Consider the following 12,532-nt stretch of genomic DNA (forward strand, 5'->3'; position numbering starts at 1 on the left):
GAATTTGTTTTTCATCTGTGGCACACAGCTGCGGCTGCGCACCAAGTCTCCGCTACGCGCTCCCTCAGCGACACTCAGCGAGTCAGCGCTATTACAAGCAACGTCGTCGTTCGAAGTTTTTTTTGTATAAATATATAATACTTTCGCTTTTGGTTAATTTTTAGCTCGTTTTAAGTGATCAAAATCTAGTTATTTACACGGCTGATATATATTTTTGTACTTTTGTAAAGAGCGGACGACATAATTGGGTCAACATAATAAAGAAGTGGTTTGTTTAGCCCTGTGTGAGTCACTCGTCACATTGTTTATGAAACTTGTATTATGGCTTAGCAATGTTATCGTCGTCTAAATAGTTTGTACAGTGATAGTGCACCGATCCCGATGGATACGCCGCCCGTTCCGAAGCCGAGGAGTGCATATCTGCCACAAAATGATCCGCTCAAGCGACCAGTTCCTTTGCCGAGAACAAAAATCAGTACTAACGACAGAGTTTCGGCCTCGGACATATTCAGATCCATAAGTACAGTGTCTAAACAGATATCCGAGGATGTGGCGTTGAAAGTGAGCAGCTCGGCCAGGTCGGCCAACGAGAAGATAGAGAAGTCCATTCAGGATGGATCCAAGTTTGCTAAAGGTACGTTGGAGAAGACGCTCACGACGTCGCGAGCGGTGCGGGACTCCGTTACCAAGTCCGTCATAGAAGGCACGAGGAGTGCGGGCATGAAACTGAGAAAAGTGAAAAAGACAGGCTCTCTGGAGGAAATTGAAGACCAGCGCTGTGTCTCCATGCCAGTAGTGGATGTCAGTCTCTTTGACAACATACAGTTTCATTCACCACTATTAGAACAGAAGAGGTATAAAGCGGAGAACGAAAATGCCCAAGAATTGCCATCGCTCAACCTGAATGCATCCCATTTTGATGATCTCTCACTATTTTCTACAAATTCAGACTCCAATACTGACACTGTTAGTAATTTCTCATACGACAGCCGAGAATCAGATCAAAACAACTATACCAATTTGGAAAATGAGCAATTAACATATGACATGCCGAAACCTTCGAGAGCGAATAGTATAGTAAGCATAAGATCAGCACCCGAAGTACCAGAAAGACGGAAGAAAAGAGAGAGCATCGAGGTCATGAGACAGAACTCTATGTATGAAAACTGGACACTGCCAAATAGTACCATAAGCACTCAGACAAGTACAAATTGTAACAAAACACAGAGACCGAGCAAAAGTACGATTTATGAGTTTGATCCACTCAACACAAGCAAACCTGCACCAAAGTATGACGGAGTAAGCAATGAGTTAATACTACTGGAATCATTCTTAATAGGAGATACTTACGGTACTATAGTTACTACAGACAATTCGGATGAGACATTTGATTTCCGAGACAGTGAATATTACAATCCTCCCACTCCTCCTGAGCGGTTGGACAGTCTGTTTCCTGAGACTGAGACAAAAGATGAAAAAGTCCCAGTGGACAAGGATAACAATTCCAACTGGTTTGTTAGCGATACAGACTCATTGCCGAAAGCTGGAGAGAGATCAACCAGCACACATTCCGTTATGCAGAAATTCTCAAACATGTTGAAGTTGGACAATATGTTAAACAAAACTCCAAAAGCGGTCATTCCTAAAGTTGATACAATAGAAAGACCGCCAGTAAACGGCTTGCCCGTGCAATTTTACAGTGGTACATTGACTAAGGTGGTATCCGGTGGTGTTGAGGACCTGTTCAAGAACACACAGAGTAGATTTTGTGTGCTGTCAGAACAGAAATTGTTGTGTTATACGGATCCAACCAACTCCGTCTTGAAGGAGTCTTACCCTCTGGATACAATCAACTCTTTGCAAGTTGTGTTGCCTCTGTCGTCCAGGTAAGTCATTAATTGGCCATTTTGTACTCTTTTCACTGTTAAATAACTTCTTGAAATACATCCTCTAAAAAAAATGCCAAGTCATTATATGTATTAAAAAAATAAAGGTATCTAATATTGTTACGATTTTAACACCCCCTGGCACTGACTAAAATAACCGACTTGGTTTCACATTACATCTCAAAACTTTTTTTTAGTAGAAGAACTGCGTTGCGAGACTTGCATCTTTTTACATGTAATGTTTTTGATGGGATTGTTTTTACCATAAAATACAAGATATGTTGTTATCCATATTATACTCGAGCACAATGAAAATGGGCCAATTTATATGGAAAATTCTCAGTGACCCATTATTTATGTTCTAATGTGTAGTAGCTACCTGGCTACTCACTAATGACACATTAATTACTATTACATGCGTCTATTACTCATTAGATGTCTCATTAATACTAAGTGTTCTAAAGTAATATGAACTACTGATTAGTCAGTTATTTGATTTAATTATAAGTTGTCTCTTAATTAGGCATTAATATCAGAAACTTTTCTAAGAAAGAAAACAAAAATTACTGACATACTTGCTCGCATTAATCTATTTTGTTTTATTTTATAAACTAGAGCTATATCAACTAATTTCAGACCTAGATATACCTCATGTCATTGTATATGCAAAGTTTCATTACAATCCAACACGTAGTTTTAAAATGAGAGCGGAACTACGTTTGTATGAAAAGGTGCAATGCGCCCCTATAACAACAAATACTAAAAAGTACGGAACCTTCGGTGGGCGAGTCCGACTCGCACTTGGCCGGCTTTTAAATTCCCATTATTATCATTAAATAACGTCGCTATATTTACTCAACCTCATATCTGCAACAATCATTTGATGGAAATGTCGCTTTTCTTTCATTCGGAATACGGGTGTTTTTGTCATCAAATGAGTGTTGCAGATCTCGTATTGAGTAAGTATAGCGGCGATAAGTAACCTTACCCGCCTAAAATCAAGTTCTATTTCAGCACAACAAGCAACTCCTACATGCTCGAGCTATCCGTCAGCACCGGATCGCGATCTTCTCGAAAAGTCCTCTTCAGCTGCGCCAGCGCGTCAGAACGAAGAAACTGGGCGCAGAAGATCGCGGAACATCTAGCTGGGGAGTTCCAGACAAAACATACGGCAGAGTTCACTAGGTGCGGATGGTGTTATTTGAAGGTTAGTGCCGCTTTGCGAGTTTATGTCTGCGTATAGTGAAGCGTTCGACGGAGCGGGCAGCGTCAAATCAATGAGGTCGCTTGCATACGTTTGCATTTGTTTAATATTGACGCCACACGCTGGAGGCTCGAGCGTCAACTTGTACACATTCACACTGGATCACACTGGAGTGTAGGGATGAAAAATCTATGTTCAAAAAATCCGATAAAATAGTTAAGCTAGTAGAGAACTAGTCACTTTCTCGCCGCTTGTCGCCTTTATGTGTTCGAAATGAAAATATTGCACCATTTTAAGTCTATATGGGGCATTTTATAAGAAAAGGGACCTTATTGTCGATGGCGCTTACACCGCACAACGTCGCGCGGCATTGTATTTTATATCGGAGCATCGTTAATAATGGCGTAAGCGCCATCGACAATAAGGTCCCTTTTCTTATGTATTGACAGTTTGACACCAAAACGCTAATTTTAAAGGGCATGTGTTGTGTAGGGATATTTTCTTACTAAATATAAAATTGACCGCATGTTAAAAGCAAAGATAGATATAACTCCGTAATAGATGGATACAGTCTAAGGAAAAAACGTGCCTCGAAAATCAAGAAAATTTGATTCTCGTTCAGAGGGCGCTACTAGTTTTGGCCTACAGTCGTATAGATGGCGTTGACGGTTTCGTTTGTTATTTAACAATTTTAACGCATATCAGTGAAAGAACATGGGTCAAAATCATAAAAATAATTAATGCAAATAAAAAAAATCATTTATCTATATTTAAATACATTTTATCGTATTTTTATAAATCTTCATTTTTAGTTTTAAAGTGTGTCGACAGATGGCAGTGAATTTACTGGGGTTACAAAATTTACTATGACAGTACCGCTCTAGTATAAGTTACTCTATGTTAAAAGTGACCTTGGTTTTCGGTAAGTATTTTGTGGGTTTACAAATTGCAAGCTTGTCATATAAAAGAAATATATACAAACAATAACAATGAACACGTATCTAATGTAAATTAGGTATCTATCTACGTTTATCATTATCACACTGACTAGACTTAAAATTAAATGTACTTACCATCATTATAATGATCACCTTATGTCTATTGTAACAAAGTCGAATTTAGTTCGACGCGAGATGTTAGCATAAGAGAGAGTATAAAACAAATATGGCACTGTATGGCGGTTATCACACTGGATGTGTGTCGCGCGTCGCTCTGATGTTTGAGCGAGACAACGCTATGTGCGTATTATAGCGACATCCCGCTCGCACATCGGAGCGACGTGCGAATCGCATCCAGTGTGATAACCGCCTATTGAACATGTGCGTAATAACTTTATGGAGTTATTGCGCGGTAATAAGCACTAAATTACCGTGATGGCCTACTCCCAATGAGATTAACGGCACTTATAACGGCTTTAATGATTTTGGAGGATGTTTTTAGGGTTCCGTACCCAAGGGGTAAAAGGGACCCTATTACTAAGACTCCGCTGCTGTCCGTCTGTCACCAGGCTGTATCTCATGAACCGTGATAGCTAGACAGTTGAAATTTTCACAGATGATGTATTTCTGTTGCCGCTATAACAAGAAATACAAAAAACAGAATAAAATAAATATTTAAGTGGGGCTCCCATACAACAAACGTGATTTTTTTACTGAATGGTACGGAACCCTTCGTGCGCGAGTCCGACTCGCACTTGGCCGGTTTTTTTAAATCTACAGTACACAAGTAAATACCTAGTCGGTCACTAGGTTCTGTTACTAGGTTTTCAAAATTTCATCTGTGAAAATCGGTTCACGAGATACAGCCTGGTGACAGGCAGGCGGAGTCTTAGTAATAGGGTCCCGTTTTTACCCTTACCCGCGCTCACGTGGTCGAAGGTAGGGTGAGAGAGATTGAGAGAAGACCCCGGTCGTCCGTTTGGTTAGGGTATACTATGGTAAAAGTTGTCAAATGGGCCTATTGTCATGATCCATAATGTAGGTCGGCACCGTTTGTTATAGGCTCGGCACTGGGATTATCTAATCTTGTGCTATCGTCCTAACTGTTCCCAATGATATGATAGTTATGATACCCTAACAAGTTCCGCGAGAGCTGTTATTGACGATAAAGGCTTTAACACGAGATCTGTTGACGAGTTTTGACGACTAGTCTGGCCCAGTACGTAGTGACCCTGCCTGTGAAGCCATGGTCCTGGATTCGAATCCCGGTAAGGGCATTTATTTGTGTGATGAACACAGATATTTGTTCCTGAGTCATGGATGTTTTATATATATGTAAGTGCGAAAGTGACGGGCATAGTGACAGGCGATAAAAATGGAACCATGCTGCGCCCGCTGGTCGTCTTCACGACGGCAGTTTCAGGGGCCCATATAGTCAGCGGCAAGTCACCACCTGCCTCGATAACGCGTGTTAGCATTGTTATGGCAGGTGTCCGGACTTCTTTACAATCTAGTCTCATTGTCCACCCAAACTTCAATCCATAGACCGGTTTACTGTTCACTTTTTCTACAATACTCCTAATGCCTGCTGCGACCGGTTCATGGGTGTCTATTGATGCGCTTGTGAACGGGTTCCAGCAGGCGTTCTACATGACATTAAAGCTCTCCAAGAGCCTCTACGTGTTGGATCTACATCCCTACGCAAGCCTATCAAAAGACCGGGATTTATAGGCCCGTGATATCCAAGAAAAAAACCGGCCAAGTGCGAGTCGGACTCGCGCACCGAGAGTTCCGTACTTTTTAGTATTTGTTGTTATAGCGGCAACAGAAATACATCATCTGTGACAATTTCAACTGTATACTAGCTATCACGGTTCATGAGATACAGCTTGGTGACAGACAGACGGACAGCGGAGTCTTAGTAATAGGGACCCTTTTTTACCCTTTGGGTACGGAACCCTAAATAAACTGATTATTATTTAAATTAAATTTATATTCTAGTAATTCTAAAATCCAGAAATCCTTATCAAATGCATCAGTTTTTTTCATTTGAAGTTTACAGTTTTTTTCTTTACACCCCATGATATGATATTACATACTTTTGTATGCTAATAGTATTAGCTTGTATTTGGGGCATTTTCTATGAAAAGGGACCTTATTGTCGATGGCGCTTACGCCGCACAGCGTCGTGCGGCATTCTATTTATATCGGAGCACCGTTGATAATGGCGTAAGCGCCACCGACATAAGGTCCCTTTTTATAGAAAATACAACATTATATTATGCAATAGGCCCCAGTACGTAGCTGTGTTGTAAATAACGATCCAATTGTAGAAATTACGTGAACAACCGCTCCCCGTACGGGGCTCCAATGAGTCAGTGTTGTGATTCCGCGTCGGGAGCAACATCCTCGTTATTCCAGAGGACGTGTTCCAATTGCGTGCTGGTTTACGGGTCATCTACCAGACACAAACTACCCACAGACACTTAATAATGCGGATGCATGCTTCAATTAGTACGTAGGAACGACATTGACAATTCCCCGTACACTGGTGATCCTACAAGTAAACGAAATTGTCAGTGTCAGGTGTGAATTGTCAAGTTGGTGATACAGGCGCCAGACTACACCGAGGAGAATTAAATTATTGAAATAGAAAATAGGAATAGAAATATTTTATGTGGTGTAAAACATAAAACTTAATGTATTACATCTTATTCTTATATATTCTAACACCAAAAATGGATGGCACTCAGCATATGCCGATGACTAAGATATTTAGCCATGGCGCTGGTTTTCAGGGCAACCAGGGAAAACACAATTAAATTAAATGAAACAAAACTAAGCTAACATGTGGGAGAAAGTGGGTTTGTGCTTTTAACAATTAGAGAATAGGGGAACTATTGGTACTTGTTTGTAAACTTAAAACTAGAAACAAACTTAATAACTAAAAAATGATAAGCTTAGAATAAATTTAAAAGTGGAAAAATTACTGCCTTGGGTGAGACTTGAACTCACGGCCTCTGGATCGATACTCCAGCGCTATAGGTGGCCGTTTAAGAAGTGTAACACTCTTTACGGTAGATGTCGCTAGGGTCCCCTAGACCCATATAGTGGGAAGATTTGCTGACTATGGATGAGGTCTTGGTGGCTCAGTTGGCAGAGCGCTGGAGTATCGATCCAGAGGCCGTGAGTTCAAGTCTCACCCAAGGCAGTAATTTTTCCACTTTTAAATTTATTCTAAGCTTAATAGCATCGATCGCAGACGTTTCTGCTTGTTAAAAATTAATTAAAAAAATGATAATAATAACATCTAGCACCGTACGTCAGCTTGTCCGTATTGCAAGCATTGTTTTCAAATGGAAGACATCAGCCCGTTCGGTGGCAAAGTTAGCGTGCTCATAAGTTGCGTTCTCGCGCGCGACTCCATACATCTAGCGCGACTTCAAGTATGGACTCGCGCGCGAGAACGCAACTTATGCTAGACCGTCAGAGCTCTTGCCGACAGACCGTCAAATTTAATGTCAGTGTTAGATTGAACTAGCTATAAGCCAAAAGTGTTGCTTAAGAATCTCCGGCAAGCTCGGCCGAATTTCACGGATTGTAATGAAACTTTGTACATACAATGACATAAGGTATATCTATGTCTGAAATTAGTTTATATAGCTCCAGTTTATAAAACAAGTTTTTTCAAACAAGTAAATTCGCTGTATTTTTTTACCTATGGTATCTGAAGCTACATAAACTAATTTCAGACATAGATATACCTTATCCTATTGTAAGTACAAAGTTTCAGAGCATACTAGCTAGTCGTTTTAAAATGAGAGCGGAACTACGTTTTTATGGAGAACCGAGCTTGCCGGGGACCCTTACGATAGGAGCATCAAGTGAGCTTTTTGGGGCTCCAGCCTCTCTGGATAAGGTAATCCAGAGAGAGCTAGCGGAGAGGTACGAGGTACAGACGTGCACGGTGCAAGCTGTGAAAAGTTTTCAAAAAGTCGGAAATGTTCTTGAAACTTCAAAAAAAAAAGAAAATTCCGTTTTAAGTTTCGGAAAGTTTCAATCGCCATACGCTAGCGATTGCGTCAGCTCAAACGCAGTACATCTCGCTTGTACCAATGTCAGTACAGTCAGTAAGTTCATTTACGCAGTCACTAGCGAATATGGCAGTGTCAAGCTGGTGGTAAACATAAAAGCATGGAGACTGTATAAAGGAGCCAAATCTCTATGTATGAAAAGTGTCCATCAAAAAACAGTAATTAGGCGGCGCCAGCATACACCGAAATACTACCAAAAACAACCTACGTAATTTGGTCGGGTTATTTGTTGCCTTATGTGGTTTATGTTATACTCATGTCCCAGAGCCTAACTAGCGCCACCGGAGGGATTAGGAACTATTATTTAAAGCTTAACGCGGTCACTTTTACAACAATTCTGCCATAAGAGATTGCGATCCTTTCTATACCATCCATACATAAAAGTTTCCGAATTGTCAGTCAACAGTGACGGTATACTAGAAGCCGAAGGTATACAAAGTCGTGCGACAGATTTTATCTCATTAAAAATTAATGAGCGGATGGCGTTAGTTACATTTATAGGGTAATAGGGGATATTACTGCAACGTTCTGCCACCAGAGTGCAGGACTAGCCTTTTTAGTGAACCATAGAGTAACTTATACATACTGTACCTTTAACAGGTTTTTGACAAGTTTTAAGAGATAATAAAATATGACATGCATTAAGGCGGTTTGCTTACAGAGGACCAAAGATAGATATAACTCCGTAATAGATGGATACAGTCTAAGGAAAAAACGTGCCTCGAAAAATCACGAAAATTTGATTCTCGATCAGATGGCGCCACTAGTTTTGGCCTACTCTCGTATAGAGGGCGTTGACGGTTTCGTTTGTTATTTATGATTTTAATATCCATTGAAGAACATGGGTCAAAATATAAAAATAACTAATGCTAATAAAAAAAACATTTATCCATATTTGAATACATTTGAACGTATTTTTATAAATCTTCATTTTTGTTTTAAAGTATGTCAATAGATGGCACTGAATTTACAGTGGCTACAAAATTTACTATGACAGTACCGCTCTATTTATTATATCCTCTTTGCAGAGGACCTACTGGGAAACGTGAATCCGAAAATTCGCTATCTGCCTCTTTATCGCTCGAATATGCAAGTGAAAGAGATGTTAGATAAATACATTTTCTTGTTTCGCGATAGACTCTCGGATTGTGGTAGTGGCGCCCTGGCGTTTACGCAGTTTCGCGTAATATTCCCTACTAGCTTGTGCCCGCGACTTCGTCTGCGTGGACTTAGTAACCCCAGCAAGAGTAAGAATAGCGCCTGGAAAAAGTCTTATAGCAATTATTCAATTTGAGCATATTATGCACACAAATTAGCAGACACTTCATTAATTAACTCAATTCCACCCCCCTTTTTACTTTCTTAAGGGATGATTTTCGGGATAAAAACTATCCTATGTCCTTCTCAGGGACTTAACCTATCTCTATGCCAAATTTCATCTAAATCGATTCAGCGGTTTAAGCGTGAAGAGGGAACACACAGACAGACAGACAGACAGACTTTCGCATTTATAATATTAGTATGGATTGCACACTTCAAGTGTAATATAAATAGTCTACTCGTAGTCACTTGTGCCAGCTATTATAGTAGTTAAGTTAGATCAGGGTGTTAAATTGTCTGTGAGCCTATATCAGGCCTTCTTCACTCGCTCAAGGCCACGCGCTATATGCCTACCGCTCAGCGTATCGTCGACGATACAACCGACAGAGGGCCGCCGAACGCCCGCCTGATCGCTCGCACCGCACGTTTCCCGCGCCTACGCTTCGAAATGCCGAAACCACGTAATTATTGTGCAGTAGATGGGTGTAAAAGTCAAAAAACAAAGGAAAATTTGTCGTTTTTTTTCATTTCTGAGAGACGAAGAAAGGTGAGTAGTGTTTTAAATCTATCTTTATGATATTGTCTTCGGTTACCGCGATAGTTACTCATGAAATAAAACTATGAAAACGGATTATATCGCGTATATTGAATTTATAATACATCCCGACGTTTCGAACTCTTTACAGCGTTCGTGGTCAACGGGTGACTGAGGAAAAATTACAAAATGCAAAAATACCCACATACTAAAATAATGAACAATCATAGACTACAAACTTTAAGGCTGGTTGTACATGCAAAATCGGTTCATAAGGCTAGTTATACACTATAATTATTTTTCAAGTAAAGATATATATATATACGCGATAAAAAAAAAAACTATGCCGGCTCCAACCCTACACCACGGACCCGAGAAGATTTAATTCCCTCCTAAATTGTAGGAGGGTATCCCAATATGGGACCGGCAACAAACTCGGCGGGACACATCTTTTCAAAACATCAGAATGTCCAGCATCATCCAACACTACGGTCTCACAGTCTATGTCTCGCTTGCTCCTTTATCAGGTGGACTACAGGATCCCAAGCTGGTGGTAGAGAAAAGCCATCTTCCCTATTAAAGTTTGGATATTTCTTAATCTCAATGGCCTCGCGCAGCATTCTGGGTATGTAACGCTTCTCCTTGGCAAGAACCAGAGGCTTATCAAACTTGATTGAGTGATTGGCTTTATCCATGACATGCTCACAGACAGCAGACCTAGGTCGACGGTGCTTGACATCAGCTATGTGTTCCTTCACCCGAGTGGAAATGCTCCGTTTCGTCTGCCCGACATATGATAGGCCACACTCACAGTCCAGCCTGTACACTCCTGCAGTCTGTAAAGGGGTATTGCATTTTACAGGCCTCAGGAATTGTGACATCTTCTTCATTGGCTTGAAATATGTTTTTATAGAAGCACGCTTCAAGATGTGGCTGATCCTGTCCGTGACCCCCCTGACAAAAGGCAGAATGGCAGGCCTGCGCTCAACTGTGGGGATCTTAATGTGGGACCTCTGGTTGACCCGCGGTATCCTGAGCTCGTTTGCCTGGAGCGCGCGCCTGGCATGCTGGAGCTCCGCGGCCAGATGCTGGTCATCACATATCCTCTGGGCTCTCTGAAACAAAGATTTGCCTACTGTAACAAGTTGACTGGGATGGTGATGCGATTTGCCATTTAAGTACCTATCAGTATGAGTAGGTTTCCTATACACAGTGCGACCTAGGGTGTTATCAGGATTTCTTTTTACCAATACATCTAAGAAGGGGAGAGAACAGTCTTTTTCCAACTCCATAGTAAATTTTATTTTGCTATGGATGGAATTTAGGTGATCCAAGAAAGTTGAAACACTACTTTTTGGAAGTATAGTAAAAGTGTCATCTACGTATCTTTTAAATATCTTCGGTCGCACAGGAGCCAATGAGAGTGCCCTCTCCTCGAAGTCCTCCATAAAGATGTCAGCGACTACTGGAGACACCGGAGACCCCATGGCCACGCCGTCGACTTGAAGGTAGAATTCACCATTCCATAGCAATTTGCCATTTTTTTTTTTTTTTTTTTTTTTTTTATCGCGTATATATATATATCTTTACTTGAAAAATAATTATAGTGTATAACTAGCCTTATGAACCGATTTTGCATGTACAACCAGCCTTAAAGTTTGTAGTCTATGATTGTTCATTATTTTAGTATGTGGGTATTTTTGCATTTTGTAATTTTTCCTCAGTCACCCGTTGACCACGAACGCTGTAAAGAGTTCGAAACGTCGGGATGTATTATAAATTCAATATACGCGATATAATCCGTTTTCATAGTTTTATTTCTATCTTTATGAATTTTGTCACCATTTATTTCTTTGAACATAAGTTTTTTGAGTCAGGTTGTTTTTATATTTGATTGACTAATAAAAAATATGGTCGATTCGCAACATTGGTTTTATTTTACAATAATAACATAATTAACAGTACAACCCTAGCGCATTCTTAACGATGACGCGTTGGCACGTGACTCGCACGGCGAGCAAGGCAGTCTCGACTTTTTGTGCGCGTACTTATGGTACATTTCTTCTCGTCCTGAGCAGCAGGTATTATTATTAAGATTTTGTAGGCTATTATAGCGTAGGTATTTTCGCTTTAGTATGGGAATGATGTATCTGTTACGTAGTAACTATTTATTAATCTGTGCCTATATACCGTACATAACAAAACAATGAGTCAGAGAGCAGGAAATGAAGAAAAAAAAGTGGAACTGTCGACTAGTTTTAAAGTAGGCGAGGTAAACGTCCCAGTACTTGACATGCAAATGCCCTATAGCAGGCGTGTCTCACTCCGGGATTTCGTCGAGTCGCTACAAGTACCTGCGGCCGCCTCAATTTTGAGGTTTTGCCATAGTAATTGCCTCACACCGCTATGGAACGGACGCCTGCACGCGCTTGCGCCGCCTTGCGCGTACCTAGTAGTCGCGTTTTGTTAGGGAGTGAATCTTCTGTGCCTATAGATGAGACACTCTTCAGGCCACGAATTAATAAACTAGTGGTTATAGAAAATCCCTCCGCGTC

At 40.6% G+C, this 12,532-nt stretch overlaps 1 protein-coding gene across 1 annotated transcript in view; it reads left to right on the forward strand.

Moving 5' to 3' along the window:
* Positions 1-109: 109 nt before the first annotated feature.
* The window catches only part of LOC134754540 (arf-GAP with Rho-GAP domain, ANK repeat and PH domain-containing protein 2), a 43,294-nt gene continuing 30,871 nt past the window's right edge, over positions 110-12,532 (forward strand). Inside the window, exons 1-2 of the mRNA XM_063690840.1 lie at positions 110-1,886; positions 2,901-3,093. Of these exons, the coding sequence (XP_063546910.1) occupies positions 382-1,886; positions 2,901-3,093 (1,698 nt within the window). The 5' untranslated portion in view covers positions 110-381. The remainder of the gene's footprint in view (positions 1,887-2,900; positions 3,094-12,532) is intronic.

The sequence above is a fragment of the Cydia strobilella genome, chromosome Z, assembly GCF_947568885.1.
Source record: "Cydia strobilella chromosome Z, ilCydStro3.1, whole genome shotgun sequence".
Taxonomy (NCBI): Eukaryota; Metazoa; Arthropoda; class Insecta; order Lepidoptera; family Tortricidae; genus Cydia; species Cydia strobilella.